This window comes from Anopheles aquasalis, chromosome 2 (assembly GCF_943734665.1).
Source record: "Anopheles aquasalis chromosome 2, idAnoAquaMG_Q_19, whole genome shotgun sequence".
In the NCBI taxonomy this organism is placed as follows: Eukaryota; Metazoa; Arthropoda; class Insecta; order Diptera; family Culicidae; genus Anopheles; species Anopheles aquasalis.
Window position 1 is genome coordinate 23359616 of NC_064877.1, and position 20385 is coordinate 23380000.

The 20385-nt window shown below is 51.1% G+C and overlaps 1 protein-coding gene across 2 annotated transcripts in view; it reads left to right on the forward strand.

The window, feature by feature from the left end:
• Nucleotides 1-20385, forward strand: part of LOC126569950 (atrophin-1-like) — a 59729-nt gene that overhangs the window by 37371 nt on the left and 1973 nt on the right. The window contains exons 2-4 of one of the 2 annotated variants that reach the window (XM_050227371.1): nt 15119-15506; nt 15583-15928; nt 18898-20385. The exon at nt 18898-20385 is cut by the window's right edge and continues 1973 nt beyond it. In XM_050227371.1, the coding sequence (XP_050083328.1) occupies nt 15119-15506; nt 15583-15928; nt 18898-18981 (818 nt within the window). In that variant the 3' untranslated portion in view covers nt 18982-20385. The remainder of the gene's footprint in view (nt 1-15118; nt 15507-15582; nt 15929-18897) is intronic. The other variant, XM_050227372.1, reaches the window with a different exon arrangement.

Sequence of the window (20385 nt, forward strand, 5' to 3'; positions counted from 1 at the left end):
CGGACGAATGGACGGTAGCGATATGGCTTCGGGTGCTCGGACCATTGACCATTCAGTCAGTCAGCAGCCCCCGGTGGCTACGGGGGCGATGAGTTGCAGATTAATTCGAGCCTCGGTGCGAACCCCGCTCGGTAACACGCGAAACCTTGCGCAGGTGACGAGCATAAGAAGACGACGGACGAACGACGGAGGAGCGATGCAGCAGCACCCGCGACCTACATGGCGGCCGCGTGTTCTGTTGACAGTATTTTATGTTGGTGTCAAAGTTGCTGGTTGCTAGTTGCTGGCCGGTTAGCTGCCAGCGAGGTGCGAGGGCGAGGTTAGTGGCACTGGGACACCGTGAGCACCGCGAGCTTCGAAATGGAGGTTCCGTTGAAATGGCCCTTCGAGGCCCAAGTAGTTGCCAGTTTCTTCGGTAGCCTCATTTCGCCGTCGAGCTGGACAACAAAAAGTGTTCCGCTGACCCACAGCTGAATGATGATCGTGCGCCCGGGCAGGGCGAAGGCCTACACGAACCGTGCGCAGTTCCTTCACGCAGTTGACGCTATGCTGCAATTGCAACCATTTAGCTGATATTTGTTAGCCGACATCGTAATTGATCTTGTACCGGTTTTAACCGGTTCGGCAGTTGAATGAAGAGAGATTAGCTGCTGTGCTTGTGATTTGTGGCATGTGCAGTGCATGTGCATTTTATCCACAATATTAATTCTAAGATACGTCAGCTTAAGGTCTTCTAACAGTCAACTCCACAAAATGACGTAGCGTCTCGGCTGGTCCGCCATTGTTGTTGAATAGATTGCTGATCGACTGCAACGCCCGGCTACCGATTTCAATCTCCTCAGCCTCGTCAACAGTTCGTTTTACATAATCGTGAACGTTTACCAGCGAAGCCAAACCTTCAGATCGCGCACCTGAAGCGGGGATTGTTCTGACGCTCGAACATCTCCGATGGTTGAACGCTAAACGCTCCTGAACGGTGAGCACATCCTTCGATCAAAACATGAGGGCAGTAATTAAACGTGAACCTGTCATGCGCTGATGGTGCTGCTACCTGTGCCTGTGCACACTGTGTGTTCGTTTTGTCTATCTGCGCGCGCAAAAAAAAAAAAAACTAAGAAGTAATCGCGATGGGCACTTAAATCAACCCCTCGCCCCTGTGCCTTGAGCGAAGGTCCGAGGGTCGGGTGGCTCAGCATAAACGTTTGTGATCGCGATTGTCGCGATCTGATGGAAAGGCGGCCATGTGCGGTCCTCGCTGGCTTGGCGCTTCTCTCATGCGCGTAAGGTGCACAGCATAAACTGTGATGCACCATGAGTGCACCAGTGGTAGAGATCATTCAATCATAATAGTCCGTCGAGAGCGAGAAAGAGAGACACGCACCGCGATCATGCCATCACGCACCGAGCTGCTGCACCATTTAATGCGCGCTCGGCGGACAAACCGGCGTCACAAGTGGCGCGGCAGGAAATTGTTGACAAACTAGGCTCACGGAACCCGCTGGACCCCACGAGGTGGCCACTTCGGAAGCGGTACGTGCGATCGCGCGCTCGTTTTGCTGTTAACCTTGAACACGGCGCGCAAAGCTCATGTTGATTGCATAAGCGATCGCGAAAGGATTCAAACAAGTAGTCAGCGAGCGAACGGGTAAGACGACGCGGTGTGGTGAGGTGGTTGATGGGCTGTATGTGTGTCTGTGTGTAAGAGCCAAGACAAGCTGGTGCCAGCGCAGCCACCATGGAGATCGATCGTTGGTCGCATGGATTGGTTCAAGTGTTCCCTGTACGTTACCGTATCGTCCGACCGTTCGTCCAGCCGTCGTCAGATTCATTAGATGCAAGCCTCCGATTCCCTCTGTGGGCACGACAAAACGGAGGACGAGGAGGAACGGGCGGCGCTAATGCAACTTTATTTGCCTCCCAGCCTCACCACATCCCGGGCTTCCCGCACAAATGGCTCGAACTGGCGGCGTACCGTTCGAAGCTAACCTTTGCTCCCTTCAGCTCTCGAGAGTCTCGCTCTCTCTCTCTCTCTCTTTCTTTCCCTCTCTCCACTCGAGAAGGGACAGAGTAGATGAATTATTCAAAGTGCACACGTGCAATTATTCTTCATCGCCACAAGCCCACCGCGGGCCGTGCATCGTGCATCGATCAATTGTTGTCTATCACAGAGCCGCATGTTGTCGCTCGCTTGATATAAAGCTGCTCGCGCGGTCTAAGATGAGTGCCAGAGGAGGTACCTAAGGCTCGGCAACTGCACTAACTCGCCGCATTGGATGCCTCATCTCGGCTGCTTCACTTGATTGTGCTCAGGGCAAGCGTCGACGAGGATCGCATCATAACGACCATAACGCTCGCTCGCTTGCTTGCTCGCCCGCTGGTCTGGTTGCGGAGGGCCTGTGGGCTTCAAATCACACATGCAAATCACTGAACAACATCACTTCAGTCTCGATTTAGATTGATTGTTTCAACATAAGCTGTCCACTGTTGAGAGGAAGAGTGCGCGAGTGAGTGTTTGTAGACCTCACCCGAGTGCGTCTGGTGGTGTTATCAAACGTTCTAATCTATCTTTACATCCGCAAAATGGTACATCTCGCTGCTGCTACTGTTGCTACCGGTGTACTTGTTCGTTCGTTCGTTAAGTCGAGTCTTTGCGCAAGGTTTTGTCATTGTGTGGTTGGCAAATAATTTCTTACCTCGCCCCGAGGCTCGCCTTGATCGCGATCGCGATGCAAATGCAACGCCCTTTCCGTCGTGAAATCAAAAACAGCAGCTGACGATCGCGGAAGTGCCAGAACTCGATGATCGTCCGGCAAAAGATTACAATTTGCATCGCTAAACGGTTGACGAAGGGGATGATGTTTAAGAAATCTGATTAAACCGTTTTGAAGCGTATCTCATCATCCACACCATTCACAGGAAATGGACTACAAGGACATGGCAAGGTGTGGCGATCAGGCCGTTGAAATTTAGATCCCTGTTCTGTGTACTGTTTACTTCGCGGAGGTTGGCCCTACATTCTGCTACAAATAATGGCCCAGCTGGATGAAGTGTCCTGTGTCTTCATCATTCAATCTAGCCACATGCTCCCTGTACACGCGCACTGCCTCCACGCCTGCTAGCCATAATTGACCCTAATTCGTCCGCCAGAGGCTGGCGTCGCTTAACCGCGTGGCCCGTGGCTTAATCGAGCCAGCGAGAGCCGTAGCCCTTTTCCACTTTCAATTCGCAATCCGCGGGAGTGCGTGCGTGCGCCTCTTCTCTGGTTACTCACTTTGATCTCCGTCTTTTAGTTCTCTTTTTTTTTGTTCTCGCCCAAACGATTGTAAATCATTTGCAACGTTAATCCAATCAACTTTCATTTACTGCAGCGTTGCATCTGTGATCGTTTGGTTTCTGTTTTTGTTGCAATGGGCGTGCGCGCACACTTGTGCGTCTATGCTCCGCCACCACATGCCCATGCGCTTTTGCTTTTGCTTTTGCGCTCTGCCCGATGAAGTGCTCATGATTCCTCTGGGAAAGCGCATCCAGAGAAGGGGGAAAGGGTTGGTGAGCGAAGTGACGTAGCAGCAGCAATTAGTCAATTAAGTACGCACGACAAGTGGCGCGAATGGTCGGTCGTCCGTTGTTCCAATACTGGTGACTGATGACCCAGTGTCATGTGCTAAAGTTCACAGTCAGTCGCAGCACGAGACTATTTGTGTGTTTAATGAATGAGTGGCACGGATGCGATGGTACAGCAGCTGCATCAGCTACGTATCAGCGTCATCGAGCGTCATCGGTCGGTTGTGGACATTACGAAATTAGTACCTTCGGTCAAGGACATTGGAGTGGAACACCAGAGCGGTGCTCGGTAACTCTCGTTAATGACCAATGAATCATGTCGGTCTCGACTAATCCTTATCGTCGTCATAGCTGGATGGAGGAAGCGCAATCCTTTGTGTTTGATGTACCGCCGGGGCAATCGAGAGGTGTAATACACCAAGATACACGTTTAATGTGATGATTGATCGCTAGATCTACACGTGTCATGCAATCGATCAGCTCTACTCTCCTGATGTTTTTTTTTCTTCACCAACTACAATTCCCTCTCTGTCCATTATAAAGGGATTCATTTCTCATTCTGCTTAGGACCGGCATTGTGCTCGCCACAACGAGAGAGCATGGACTCCGAGTGGATTAGTCATTTCACCGCCTTTTGCGTGTTCCCTGAACCAGGAGAAGGCAACCACTTTTCTGCCATTTTTCTGCTAAATCTTGCAGGTGTGTCCTACCTTCGGGGGAAACCGAAACGACGGTTCCATTGTGCTGCCGAGTGGAAGCTGGAATGTTCACCGCCAATAATCATAAAACAAATTCCGGGACAGCCGAGCGCGAAATGCGCAACCGACACAAAGGAATAATCCTGTGCGGCCTCGAACAAGGCTATCAAAAGACGAAGAATAAGAAAAATACGAAATCTCGGATAACCTCCAGCGATAGACTCCAGAAAATTTCATCATCCCGCCGGTCAGCGTTATAATTGGCTAGCCCCAGACGTCTGCCGATGAGTCGTGGAAGGCGGAGGGCTCTTTGGGCACAATTATGTGCTTGTCCAAAATTTGGTCTGGATCGCTGGAATCGTTTCACGCGAATCGAGTTGGCCGAAAAGTTATTTCGCGAGATCCTTCCAGGAAACGCGTAGAAATCTTATGCCAGTCTTGTCTCTTCTTAGCAGCCTTTCCTCCTCTCCTCAGAGGCGTGCTCTCTGGTTCGCTGGAACCAGGTGATGAGTCACCGCAAAAGGATGATGATTTGGTTTCCAATGCCCGATCGACTGGTTCTTGAGCATTCGGGAGAAACATTTCATGTTCCGTTTGCTTCTGTCCCCGATGCTGCGATCGTAAATATTGGAATCGTTCAACAAGGATCTGTTGGCTGAAATGTTCTCTAAAACCACCTCTTTTTTTTTGGTCACACGAGCGCTTGCACTCGCTCGCTTTTCGCTTTGTGTCCCACACTTGTGCATCAGCATCAGGCTGCCCCCCGCCATAAATCAGAAGCGCAGAAGTGTGTCATTTCCGTCTTAACGTTGCGTGTCATTGGGAATTGCGTTTTCAAATTTTACGACACCTGTACGCTGCGTGCTGCTGATGTTTGATGAATTTTTATGACGGAGGATCACGCCGACCGAGGATCCTGTGCTGAAGACGAAGCCTGCGCTGCACCGGAGCCAATTAGCTTACCGGCCACACCGTATTCTACATATCCTGACGAAGAAGGGCAGGAATCCTATTTCGCCTCTTGTCCACCGATACCTGGCATCATGATCGTAATGATCGTTCGGGTGGTTCTACGGTGTGCGATGATGGTGATTATTATTGCGAACGTTGATTGCCTGTCAGGGCGGAGTGTTGGGTGCGGCTGTTGGTTGCGACTGCGGTTTGCGGTTTTACACCCCCTCCCCCTCCCCCCCCCCCCCCCCCCTCTGTGTCCGTGCGTGGAAAGAATGGTTAAACTCGTTCTCCCTCCTCCCCGAGTACGTTTGGCCGTAAATTGGTCGATGTGTTGTCTTGTTTTACTTGTGCCATCCTTCTTCTGCTTTTATTATTTTATTTTTTCTACACTCGTTTTTCTTCGTCTCGCGTCCGTCTTTCGATTTCTTTTCGCGTTCGCGCGAGCGCGCGCGCACCCTTTACTGCCGCGATGTGTTCTTTGTGCATTTTTATTGCCCTCTTTACGCTCATCTCCGTATTTACGATGGCGGATTAATAACAATAAATAAAGCGAACCAGCCCAGCGAGCGAGCGAGCGAGCGAACGAGCAGAACTGGGTGCGCTGTGTAGTCGCGAACGCGCCACCGATCCGTGCCATCAGCAGGAGGAGGATCTTGGGCCAAGGGCCAAGGAGCGTGCAAAGCGAGACGAGCGGACGAATGACGAGAAATCTATAACTCCGGTAGCTACCGGTTATTGCTGCTGGTAGCACCACCATACGACAAAAGAGTGCGATGCGCGTCAAGCGAGAAACCTGTAACGGGTCCGTTCCGTTCCCGCGGTAGGTGCTAAATAAATCTTTCCGAAACGAAAAACGAAGAGGAAGAAAAATGAGGGAGCAAACGATGCGTCCAGTAGTCAAAAGCCATCGGCCGTTAGTAACTGCCCTCCGGACGACCCAGTTGATTGTGCGGTTAGTGCAGCAGCACTGCCGATGAAGAATCTCTCCCCGGGGCTCATAAAACTCATCTTTAGCGAGGGCACTGTAGTTCTGGTTATTCTTTTTTCGAATTTCAAAAGAAAATATCAATCCACGTGTTTAATGAGGGTGAACATAAAATTCGGGATCATTAGGAACGCAGGAGGACCACTATCATTAGAAACAACATAGCACACATCACACACGCTAATGGTGGTGGCCACAAATCATCGTCCCCCGAAAGAAACACACAAATTATACCCTCACTAACCGAACTGTGTGTCGAGTCGATCGAGCCATTGGAAAGAGAGTAAAGAAAAAAATCCTCCTCTTGAACGCAACCATTCAGGATAATCATAATTTTCAGCATCTTCACAGTGGTGCAACATTGTAACTTAGGGTGGCTTATGTTACGATGGTAATGCTTGGTATTGAGTGACAAACGATAGCTGCAATCAGCCGTGCAATTATGCAAGCCCCAAGCTGACGACGACGACGACGACGACGAGTACGTTGCACTTAATTCGGAAGCGCTGGTCAGCGGACGGGCAAACGTGTCCAATGCAACAGATGGGCAGCAGCCCGGCCCGAAACACACGGAAACGTGACCGTGCATCGCACAGCGGGATTACCTTTTTTTTGCAGCTTCTGTCCATGCCCATGCCCATGCTGCTGCTTCTGCTGCTTCTGCCGTGGACGCCAGTTCAACGTCAGCAGCGAAACATTATCTTTCCCTTTTGGCGGGGTCGCGAGGGGTCCAGATCGAATCGATCGAGGAAGCTCGGGCCATCGACCAGTCGACTGCTTTCCTCAAACACGGTAGCTGTTCGCTCTTCGAACTCGGCTGCTGTTGTTGTGGCTCTGGCCCTCAGGTGTTTTAAAAAAGGGATTTACATCCGCCAGGGTCAGGCAGCGCGCTCGAGGTCTTTAAATTGAAGGCACGAACGTACGTACCGGGAACCGGTAGCCAACCGCAGTAGTGCGTGAGCCCGCCATCAGTCGCGTTGCGTGACTCCCGGCCCGGTCCAAACGAGAGGTCCAGCACCCGGGGGTGGAGAACGCAACAATAAATCCAATTCTGGATGCTGCTCCTGTCCAGCAATAAACTTTTCTCTCGATCCGTAATCCTGGTGTTACGCGCGCAAACCGAGCGTGGATGGAAAGTTACGAAACAGAAAAGTAAAGAAAACACGGCCACGGCCAGAACTCCGGATGAGTGACGCGAAGCTGCAGCTCCCCTTTAAACCCCCCCCTCGATCATCATCCATCTCGCATGGTCTCGAAAAAGAGGAAGAAGAAGCAGCGAGGGGCTCAACAAAGAAGCACCAGCAGATCGTTAGGTTCGTTGTCTGTTCGATCGTTAGAGTCTTCATCGGCTGGGGACCACAGAACGGGCGCGTTTGGTCGCGATCGCGAGTTGTCTTCGGCCGTACGAAGAAACCAGCTCCCTATGAGATGCGTCTCCGTGGTTTGTGCGATCGGACAAGAGGAGAGAGACAGACAGAGAGACAGAGAGAGAGAGAGAGCGAGAGAGCGAAGGTGATCAGTGGCCAGGCGTTTGCGTCCGGGCAAAACAAATGATCGTCGCGTACGCGTCGTGGCGCGGAAGATGGAGACCGATGGACGCCGTGCGGAGTCGAGACACCTGGTCCCTGCTCGTGGTGCTCGCAAACGGTACCAGGGGGTGGTAGAAGGGGTGTGGTTGAGCCTCCAGTGTGTACGCCTCGTTTCAACGACCCCGGGCGCGGCGAGTAGTACCGATATCGAGATCAACGAACCTGATGTTAAGCAGAGTTACCTCGCGTAACCCTCTCTCTCCCTTTTGTTCACTCCACCCTTCCGCCAAAGGGTCAGAACACGCGCTGCTGCGCGGTGATGATCGCTTTACCCACGCCATTTTACACATCTCACTACGAAGCGAGCTTGGCTCATCTCATCTCAGCTTTTGCTCATAATCAACATCGCGGGCAGATCATTGTTTTGCATCGATCGATGCCTTTGGATGATGCTCCATTACTAGTTCTTGTGCTTCTTCGTGAATCTCGTGGCAAGAACTCGGATTAGATTTGCGTTGCGTGAGGGAGAGAGAGTGAGGACGCAGGCCCAACTCAATCCATGCGCAATTCTAAACGTACCACTAGCTCATTCAAAGCCTACTGCGTGAAACCTCCCGATGACGAGAACCGATGTTGTCCTCCATCATTTAGAACAATATCCTCCACCCCCAAAAAGAGGGGATCCAGTTTTGCACTTTCGCGATCGCGCGCCATAATGCTCCGCTTGATCGTGCTTCCTCTCCAGTTTCTCCTCTCCCGTCAGACGGGATCGATCGTTCTTTTGTGCTGCACACCACAGTGCGTTTTGGTCGTTCGTTTGTTTTCGTCCATCATTCTCAGTGCCTCTGCGCACTCCGTGGATCCTCTCGTCGTCGTAGTCCTCGTCATCCGTTGCAACGATGATCGTGGCAGAGAGTACTTTCCTTTCCCGTTCCTTCATTGTACGCTTCTTCCAACCACCAATCTCACTTATCTCCTCACTTCAGCCCCGCTTCATCCACGGATCCACGGACCTTCTGGTTTTCCTTCTTCTACTTCTTCGTCTCCTCGACACCACCGACGCCATCTGGTCCTACGTTTGATACGATTTTACGCTAGAGTTTTTACGTTTTTGTTTTGTTCCGTATTTTCGTTCCCTCGCCCGTCTCCTCGCCGTGTTTCGTCTCGAACTCTCTTCACTTTACCAGCTCTGATCGTTCCATTAGCTCGTCCTTTCTACGCAGAGCACGAAATGCACGCAAGTGCAGAAGGGGACGCGACTGGCTTATGTGCATCCCCTTCTGCACCTTCTCCTTCGATGCTGCTGCTGAGGTCCCATTTCCCATTTGCGCCATTGCTATTACAGCTCTATCTTTTGTTGTGCCCAGTCAAATACAACTTCTACTCTCTCCATCTCTCTCTCTGTCTCTCTCTGTCCCTCGACACGCTTTGCTCCGTTAAACTCCTCTGTGGCCAGCAGACGAGTGTCCCCGTTCCATGCGATGGTGTCAGCATGGGAGAAGAAGGTGGCTTTTATTTATTTATCGTTTTTTATTTATTTATTATTCACGCTCCTTCCACCACCCTCGCTGTTGTGGTGGCCATGTCCTTGTATGGGTTGGGCCGTGGGTGCTGTGTAATCACGGATCACCTCCAGCATAACGCCCCACAACCAGCGTCCGATGTACGTCTGTCTGTCTGTGTGTACAGGGATGGCCAACAGGCAGGAGCAGCACCAGCAGCAGCAGCAGCAGCAGCAACAGAACCGAATGCACTTTGCGTGTCAAGGAGATGGTACAACGGTAAAGGGGAAGCGCAATGCGAAGGGAACGGAACAACGCACGAAGAACCACGAGCGACCACCAGAAGAAGAAGAAGACAAAAACGATGATGAAGATGAGGAAGAAGAAGAAATGGAGGGAAACGAATGGATCTCTGTTTTGTTTACAATCAGCTCAGAACGTTCTCTCTGGCTTTGGACTTCGTCCTCTTTGCGTTCTCCTGGTACCTTCTGCCTCCTTATCTGCTGCCTCTTCTTCTTCTTCTTTTCGTTTAATACTGCTTCTTCTTTCCTCTTTTCTGTGTCCACTTTGACTGTCTGATGCCCCTTCTTCTCCATCATCCTCTGCCACACGATCGCTGCTGCTACTCCGCTCTTCGATCTGTGCCTCGATCCTGGTTAATGCTTTTCTTTCAAACTTTTCCTTCTCTCCTCGTTCCTCCCCAGGGTTTTCTATCCAGAAAAGCCTTTTTTTTTTGTTTTGTTCTTTACACGTGTGTGCGCGCGAGTCACGCCAGTTTCGCTTCACTGGACGCCATCGTCCGAACGTCCAATCGAGGGCTGCTGCTGTCATTCGATCGCACGAAAGACGATCACTTTTGCGTTCCCTCTCCCCTCCTGGTCCCGTGGTTGTGCTGCGGTGGCCACGCTACCAACCACGAGTGTTTGTATTTATGTCTCTCCGGGCGTATGTTTTTGCTCCCTGTTCCCTTCTTAGCTACTAAGAAAGAACTAGAGAGACCAGAGAGAGAAAAGCAGCGTTTGTCTTTTGGTTGGTTTTCCCATTTTCCACCCTTTTTTGGTGGGAGGTGGAAAGGAAAGGGTGTCCGGGGTCACGCCACCGCCATCGGCTTCACACTAGCACGATCCTAGTGTGTGTCTTTTGCCAATCCGTTTATCACCGGTTCTCGAGCATTTTGGGGCGCTTGAAGATGCACCCCGCTGTTGTGGTCCCCTCGGGGGGTGTAGTTCTCCATTCGCACCACAGGCCATCGACCCACTGGGGGTACGCTCCCGGGGTTCATCTTCTCAGCGCATTATGCATCGTGGTCGACGACGATGACGACGACGCTGGCGACGGAACCACTTGATGCCGATTGTACGAATTCATAAATTAAATTCGGGACCATTGAGCGCGCGGTTTTATGACGTAGCGGGGCGACCTGTTTTATGATGGCGAGATCCGCTCGCAGTGGTGCTAATCATCTTTCCTCGATCACCGGTTTTATGGTGCTCCAAGTCGCGCCAACGGGGGGATCTTCTGCTGCTTCTTCTACTCTGCTTCATCGGCTTATCTGCCCCTTAACCGCCCTTCAAAAAAGGGGATGAAGACGGGCTTTGATTTGATTTTTGGAGCTGATGCTTTGTTGATGCTCTGGCGCACTCCTCTACATACAGCCCGCAGTTGCTACCGAGTACCGAGATCAGTTCTGTAGATCGTGCTCCAACCGTATTCTCTCTCTGTCTCCTTCTTCTTCTTCTTGTTGTTCTCTCTTTCACCCACGTGGATGCGCTTTAGAATTGCGCGATCTCGCGCCTTATGCTGCGTCCATCCCGTTCGTTTCACGTGTTGTTTGCGCAGAGCCGGATCGAGCGAGGATCCGTAATTTTTGGTTTTCTGTTTTGTCCCTCTCGGTTCGCTTCGTTCTGCGCCGTTCGCTGGTGCCGCGATGCTTCCCGGAGTGCAACGACTTTTCAACTTTCTTGCTCCCTTGTGCCACATGCTCCAATCTTGGGCGTTACTTCTCTGTCCGCTCTTGGAGTTCGGGCCTTTTTGGCGCGCTTTTTCTCGATGCGCCACAGCAGCGCACGGATTTCAGGGCCAGAGAATTTAACTCAAAAGCAATTGTGATTGGAGGAGGGACCGAGTGAACTTCCTCAAATCAAAGTTCTCTCCTATCAAATCGAAAGGCTGCTGCTGTTGTTGTGGTGGTTGAACAACATTCAACACTTTTGCTTCGATTCGATAAGGGGTCCTTCCCGCCAGGGGTCCTCTACCGCACCACGAATGCACTCACTGCGCTTCTTGTGCGTCGCGACAGCCAAATCCTACTTTGTAGCGATAAATAATAGAAACTGTCACCGCGAGTATTGCGCTGCCCCGTGCTGTTATCTTCTCCTGCCCAATGGGCTATTGCTGGTGCTGCACGGGGTCTCCGGGTGCACGCGCTCCTAGGGCGCACTCCTTATGACACAGCACCAGCCAGGAACGAACGCTCCGTTCCGTTCGTTTTGTGCTTCTTTTATCGTTTCTATTTTGTTTTCCTTCCTTTCCTTTCGAGCGATCGTTCCCCGGGATCCTCGATGCTCGATGCTTTTCCCTTTCCAAAAACCAACCACCAACAACACCACCTCCACGCCACCCTCCTCCCCACGGGCCCTCGAGCCCCGTGGTCGACGACACGTGCATTTAATTCGTTTTCTTACTCTCGTGAAGGCGTCACGCAAGATAAGTAGGCCATCGGGGTTGGTGGAACTGGTTTTGCCTCCTCCACCACCACCGTCGCTGCCAGCACCTCGATTGCACCCCGATTGCAGCAGCGAGAACCGCTGTTTACGCTGGCCGATGGCCGATGGCCTATCCGGTTTGAAGGGAAACAAGAACCTGAGCGCGCAGCGAGTCAAGGGATTTTCGTTCTCCTCTTTGGACCTGGACGCGACCGCGAGAAGTCGGTAATGGTGGTGGTGGTGTTCTTCTTTGGTTTCTCAGGGAAACCGTCCGTCCGGCCGTAATCGCTTCGAGCGGGACTGTCCGCGACGGCAGTGCATTGACACGACGACCACGACGCCCGTTAGCGGGTGGCAACGGGGGCTGGCTGGGCCAAGAACTTGTTCTCGAGCTCCACAGCTCCCGAACACGGCTACCGAATACGAATACGATGCCTTCGAGCTGCAACACCGCGCGGACACAACACATGCATCTCTCCTCCACTCTTTCGCGTTATCGGTTTTCATATTCAAATGAGCCCACTAGGAGGGAGTCTCCTGCTGCTGCTGCTGCTGCAACGGACAATCAGTCAGCTAGCCCTCTGCATCGGTCAACGCATCCACCATCGTCCGGCGATGGGCAGCATAAACGCGATCTACTTTGGCTTCGTCAATGTGGAGCATTATGCGTCGTGAAAAGGGGTAATAGACGGGGAGATGGACGTGGTCTTAAGCGTAAAATATTCTTTTTTAATTTTATTCTCACACTTTGTGCCCCTTAAGCGGCTGCCGGTTTGGTTCACGGCGGTCGACTTTCCACTCGAAAAGAGGGATTTGGTTAATCGACTCGATAAATCAACGACTCATGGGGTGGGGAAGGATGCGGACACTCTACCAGTGTACCAGGGACCTGTCTGTCCATCAGAAGAGAAGCGCTTTGTTGTGGTGCTAGAGGAGCAGATTAGAGCAATTATGATAGGCGCGGCCAGGTCACTGCGAGTTAGATCGCGTCTATAAGGCGTAAATGGAAGTCTTTCGAATGCCAGATATCCTTTTTCCAGTGAAAACAAGGTATCGAAAGTGTTGGTGAATGCATTTCACATTCATCAGACTCAACTTATCGAAATTTACATTCTAGAAGTCCAGAAAATGCTCCAAAATGCCCTAGACATTGAAAACCAACTCCCGGTCTATCATCTGGGACCCTAAAAATGTCAAAAAACGTGTCATAATGACAGGTGACTCCATTATCATGCGCTAGCGATCCAATTGCTTTCTCACTTCATCTCTGTTTATGCTGGGCGTCAGCCAAGTACCCACAGAGCGTGAGAAGCACCGACAACACAATCAAAATGTCATCAACAATGAAACATACCGGGGGTACCAAATTAGCCAACGAATGGTTCCACCAACTGACCACCGCCTCTTGAAGATTACAACTCTAAACGGTGGCACGCGTCACTGCTCCGCTAGCGATTAGTTATGCGATCGCGATCCGCCCTTCTATCTTGATCGTTGCCGTCACCGTCATTTGTAACTTTGTTTGTCCGCGGGGCCGCGACAACGCGTCGTGAAAGGTCAGACACGGTCACTGTAATGAAGCCCTCGCGGCGGCCACTCATCGGAGCGTTTCAGATCAGATAAGATAACCGGGACCGGGGTAACCGGGTGTCAAACGGTGTGTTCAACACCATCCTCTGACCACACGCAATGCATCAAATGCACCGAAAATGACTTCCGTTTCCGTTCCGGGGTGTTCCGGGGTGTTTTCGGAGAGCGCAAGTCGTAGGCTGATCAGAGCAGGCGTTAGCGGGTAATACGCGAGCAACACGCAGCAGGCGTGACAGACTGTATGGCACCGACGTCCGTCGCATTAGCAAGCAGCATACGATGCACACATACACCACACGAAGTCCGGTAATCAATGTACCAGCACAAACAAACCGCCAGCGAGTGAGCGACGGTCAACCGATTAGTCAATCAACGGTCAATCATGCCTCAGTTCTCACAGACCCCTCCGTTACTTGAAGGGCAACTGTGGTCACTACCGACGCTTTGGTCTCGTACTCGCTCCAATGGAAAGGGAAAAAGATGTTTTGCCCTTTTTCGTACGCCCAGCCCTGCCGTCATTCAAATGCAATCGAACCGCGAAGTGAAGCGAAGAGCGATGGAGTGACAACAGAGACCCTGCTGGACCACCACTGGCCACGTGGGAATTTTAATTATCTGAACCGACAAATGGGGGGGGAACGGAGGAATGCATTGGATTGTGGGCAAAGAATGTTCCTTGTTTCGATCTCCGCGTCGATTCATATCCTGTTACGATTCATCGGCAGCAGCAGCAACAGCAGCAGCAAGTGGAATGCCTTCTCCCTGCACTGCAGTAGTGGCGTCCATTGGAAGCCTCGGCCAAAGGGAGAGAACGCGACTAGAGATCCTTTCCCTATCACTTCACAAGGATTTCCGCCGATTCGTTATGCCAAGATGCGGCGGGCATCGCAGAAGTAATTAAAATTAAAAAAAAAACCTGCAAAAGGAAAAAGCAAAAAGAATTTCCGACAGAAAGGAAGTCCTTGAGCTGGATTTCACGCGTAAACGAGAGCCTGGGAAACTGGGAACGTTGCATGATGTGCAGTAGTTGTGTACCCCCTCGGCGGTAAGAGAATGTAATTTAAAGAAACATCAGAAACTACCCCTGGGGACCCCTAGTTCCTCCAGTAACGTTATTCACATGTTCTCGGTGACACCTGAAGTACCTTGGGGCGCTCGATACTCGCCTGTCTCTCGTGCACGTCATCGACTTTACTTCTTTGTATTTTTTTTACCCGACGCCCCAGCCACGCCATCGTTTAGATGCAGTGACCTGGCAGAATCCTTATGCGCGCTGGGAACCGGCTAGCACCTAACGGTTCCTTGCGTAGAAACGCTCTGGCCTTCTATAATGCGTATACTTTCCGTACTCGCACCTCGCGCCGTTAGTCACCTCCGGAGGGCGAAGGGAATTTTAATTGCGATCCGGAGGCACAGACCGTGTTACGCGTTCGATATCCTGTTATGGGCGCTCCGAGCTGCGGACTCCAGGGCATCAGCTGACCAGACAAAGCATCAGCGTGTTGCAGCGTGCGCTTTGTCACTTGGTGGCCATTTCTAGCTTCTCTCCACATATCGTCACTAATGGTTTTGTTGTTTCTCCTTCTCTCCATAGATGCTCCACCGACACCGTTGTCACAGTCGCCCCCGAGTGCTTCCTGTAGCCCTTTCACCACCAACGGTGGCGGCTACCACGGAGGGCAAGTGTTTTTCCCGCGAACTCCAGCACCAACCACCGGCGGACGGAATGGTCGTGCGTTCTTCCACCAGAGCCCTACCAGCGGTGGCACTCAGCAACAGCAACAGCAGCAGCAACAGCAACAACAATCCCAGCAACAGCAACAGTTGACGGGCGGTTCCGGTGCTACGATCATCACCAGCACGAACAACAGCAGCAACACCCATTCCCAGCCGACACCCGTTTCGGCCAGCAGCCATTCCAGTAGCAGCGGCATCAGCAGCTCCGGCCAAACGCCCTCCTGCTCATCCGGAACCCCGCACCAGTAAGTTTAGTCCGAATCATTGATCATGTTGCAATCATCATGTTCTTACGCGTTGTTTTCTGTTCATTTTTCACAGCAGCTGCGGTCAGTATCAGCAGATCCAGTTCAACTGGCATGACGATGGGGATTCGAGCGAATCCGAGGGCTCTTCATCGGGCGCTACTTCGTCCTCGTCGTCCGGCTGCAGTCCACACTGTATGGGACTGGATGGTGTTGGACCGCTCGATGGTGGTGGTGGTGGTGGTCGATCGTCCGGTACGACGCTCGTCAACAGTTCGGGTTCGTCGTCCGCCTCGACGCTGTACGGTGGAGTGCCACCGCATCTCGACTACATGGCCGGCCGGGAGCAGCTCCAGGAGTTTCCGGGCAAGATACCGCAGCGCAAGCGCAAATCCCGTACGCCCAAACCGAAGAAACCACCGGTAAGTGATTGTCGACTGCGGATTCTTGATCATGATCTTGGTTTTTGGGGTCTAACTGATCAGTAGTAGGCGGTCCTGGTGTTTTCGTAAATGATTTGTTTTCCAAAAATCATCCACATCGAACTGTTATGTGATCGCGCCTGGCATCATCACTAGCGAGCGACCGCCTGTAACCTCGCTGCTGCGGACACAATTGCTTTACATGTGGCCATTGCAGTCGTTTATAATTAGCCAGGCGACCAGCAGCGTCCCAACCCAGCTCGTCCACTGCCGAAGAGTTGGAGAAGGGCAGCTGTAGTAAACAATCACGCTGTAACGACGGCGACGGGGACGACGGTAGCATGAATCAGTGCTGGTTGTTTATGTTTGATGCCGCTCAACGTCATCCACGAGCTCCCGCGTCGTCGTCGTCGTCGTCATGCTGCGTTATGATTGTCTTGTGCTCATTGATGCGCTGTTTCGGTGGAGCCGAAGGAGAAGACAGCTCTTGTGTGGCGTGTTTTGAAAATGTAAATGGATTCGGAGTGTGATTTGATCTTGCCTGGAGCGTGGCCGGCGTTTGTTCTGCCTTGGACCGGTTTTTCGTAAACAATAAGCTAACGCTCATTTACATTTTGATGCCACCACGCTACCCCAGGAGAGGAGATCCGTGGTGCCAAATGAATACAATTTGTCTTTAGATCACTTAATTGAAATGATCTTTACATGAATTGAACTTTCTACTTAGTTTGTTAACTCATTTGCATCAGAAAATTCCACTACGTGGCATGAAATCATAAAGCAGCAATGAGGAGTATCCCCTGGAAAGCAAAATCAATCTCGATCACCATCGCGATCACTAACGATCTGACATAAATGGCACGATGACAAACGGTGCGGAGGGAGAACGTTGTGAAAAAATAGTTGAATTTATTTCCATCATTCCGTGCCTCCCACTCGGCAGCCCGCTCCCAAAAAAAACGCCTCTACTACGGCCATGGCCCATCTGGTTGGGCGCGGGCGCTGCATCGGAAGACGGATCGCGATGGGACGCTAGCGGTGGCGGCGTCGTGACCCAGCTTCGCAGCAGGGGATCATCGCATGTTGTTTACTCAATCGGGCCACATCAGCCGGATCATCGGCATGGTAGTGTGTTTATTGTTTCTGGGGGCGAGCACACGTGCCGCCAGACGCAATTGCACCCGCGTGCAAGTGTGCGCACGTGTACGCTGGGAACTTCGTCATCGGGAAAAGCAAGATCGGGAAATTCGAGATCGCTCGGGGTCACATCAGCTCTCTCCGTGGTAGTGATCCTTGCAAGAATCTTTGTTCTCGCTGTACCAGTGCCAGTGTCCGGGGAGGTCAATCGCGGTGGCCAATCGTGCCAATACCATGCGCCTCCATCAACCATCCGTCTGGCCAGTCCAGTGCTGGCCTCGCGGGAGGCCACGCCACGAGACGTTTCGTTTAACGAGCGGCCACTGTTTATTTGTATTCCTCCGCGCTCTTTTCGAAACAATACTCGGGCTGCTCCGGTTCGAGCTCCTCCATCATGATGCTACAAACAAATAATCATCGCGCCCCTGTCGATCCAAGCCTGTCCCTCTCGGTCGAGGACAGCGTCACGTGCCCTTCGTAGACTTTGTTGGAGTATTTATTGAATGAGTGTAATGTTTTCATTCCATCCAATTACTCCGGGGCGTGTGAGAGATGATCGCTTCTGTTAGCAGTCAGCCTGGCGATGATAAGCATTTTTTATGATAAGCAGCTAGCAATCAGCGCGTGTTCCATCTTCTTCGTGCAACAAATCAAATCAATCGAGAGCTCGAATCGAAGTATGATCATGAATATTCAATGCTGCAGCGATGAATGCACCCGCGTATCGCGAACGAAGGACCACTTCGAACAAATTGAATCCCTCGCACGCGCCATTCAGGCCGACGACAACGACGTGATGCGAATGACTGGGCGCTGAGAACACAATTAGATTATGTTCCCAGTCGGTGCATGTGTATTACAAAATCGCGTTAGCCCGCAGAAATAGAAAAATAAGGGATGCATTCAAATCCGATGCGTGTGCACACGATGCAGATCTATATTTTCGCACACGGAACACGCCACGTTGACCCACTTTTCACGGGCGTGGCAGTGGCAGCCACAGTGCTGCCTATCACTGCTACACAATAAATGCAATCTTCGTGAGGTTCTATCCGAGGGGAACATAATCGATTGGCACTCGTGAGGGGTGCGAGTGCCGTACAATCGAATCACGGATGCACGCGACTGTGAAGCAGCACGCGCCACGATCGCTGCGTTCAACAGGAAACGCGCGATAAGAACGAAGCCATAATTGTCTGCAAATCGTCGTCATCAGCAGCAGCAGCAACACCATCATCATCATCATCGTCATGCTGCTGCTGTACATCGGTGCATCACCGGTACCAGTATGTAGGTTAGGTGTTTGTCACGATATCGGTGTTATCTCATCGACACAGTGCCAACACGGTCGCCGGTCGTGTGGTGTGGCGGTTTTCAAGCTGACGGGACTCGAAGACCTATTAACATGGAGAATAAATTGCTGATAATGCTTGGCTTGCGGTCAGATGGACGTTGTGACGCAGTGCGAATCCTTTGCCTCACGTTTGCTGCTCTTCTTCTGCTTCGAGCTGACCCCTTTCGTTTGTCGTGACCCACATCAGCACAGTGTGGCTACGGACGGAGTGTAGTATCATCTTCGAAGAAAGTGATCGTTTCTCGAGCTCGGGCTCGTGTCGTGTAACTGACAAACTGACCACGGACACCTTTCGCGGGGTGGATAATCCTCAACTGCGTGACATCCCGGGGGGAAAGGAACTTCTTAGAATTTGCAGTAGCACCATTCGCCATCATCAACTTCATGTTTTACATTATTTTTAAAACGCATTTCGACAACTTAACTGACCTTTTTTTCTTTTCCATCCCTTTTTTTTGTCCCCTTTTTCCCGTTGTAGTTTATGGATAAACCGTTGGTGTGGCAGGTCGCTGTGACGGCTGCGTTGATTGTGCTCGGATGCAGCTACCTGGCCGCTCGGTAGGAGCTGTATCATATGCTTGCACACCCAAAACACAGCCCAGCAGCACTTCAATCACAGTGTCATTGTGCGATCGTTACCCTCCGCAACGATTAGTCGTTCGTTCGGAAAGCGGAAAGCGCGTCTACGGTTAACCATCCAACGCAACCGAGAGCAGCAGACGGCCAACACTCGCTGGAACCACGAAAAAAAAAATACGGTAAACAGAACAAGAACAGGACAAGATTGGTGTATCGATTTATAATGAGTTTTCGGTCTGCGGCTGAGGTGGAAAATGCACAGCAAAGATTCCATTGCTGGTGTCGGGTGCAGTAGTATCTGCATTAGAAGTGACCAGGGCACGGTGAAAAAGAATGCAAATGATCCGTGATGCAAATGAAAAGGAAAACCGAACCGTGATAATATGGTAAAATTATGATCATAATAGACATTACAACAGTAGACAGTAAACAGTGTAGGTCATTGCGGAAGCGGAAGGGAAACAGCGGAAATTCTCATATTGGTCTCAGATCTCGGGTCACGAGTAATTAACCAAATAGTTGCTAGTGGTTCTTTCGGTTTTCGGGCCGTTGCTGCCGAAAGAAATCTGCCAGAGGAGCGGAAGATTATGGGATGATAGCAGACACCGCACTAGCATTTCTTCAGCAGCATCAAACGTGCATGCAAAAATCTTGAAAAGATGTATCGAAGGATGGTTGAGATGGAAAAGAGGGGCTAGACGGACAGAAGATGCATCCTTTTGCGATGAGCTTCCATCAGTAATAAGTTTTTCCCAATATGTTTTTATCTTCATTTTATAATTACCATGAGTTTACCATAGATTAAGGTTTTAATTTTTTTCCTGGTGCATTTTCATTGGTGATGGCTTTCCGTTGATGCCCCTGGGTTGATGGCGAATGTCAGTAGCACACTTAAGCAGGACATACAGATGTAATAACAGTATTAAGCAAAAAAGGGTTCGCTGAGATTTAATGTTTTCAGGCTTTCAGGGCCACAGGAAACCAGTGAAGGTGCTGTTGCTTTCAATAAGCTGAGAATCGACATGACAAACAAACTGTCCTATACTTTTTTTCTATAGTCCACTGGTAGATCTCTTTCGAAGCTCCAGCTATACTGTCTACTCCCCTTTTTGACTTTCAGTTTGCATTTAGCATAAATACGTAAAGGACTTTCAGCAGCCCCCAGTTTAGCGTATAGAACCAAGAAGCGTACGACTCATCGAGCTTTAGCCAAACGCACACGTCCTTTACGTCCCGCATTGCCTAGTGATGGTGTTCAGATATGGCTTACTGGCTCATAGTTAACCAACGTAAACAGATTTCAGGACTCAATTCAATAGGTGATCTCTCTCTGCCTCTCTCCCTTCCTTATCTCTATCTTTCGGTCGATAGTATGAGCTACATAAAA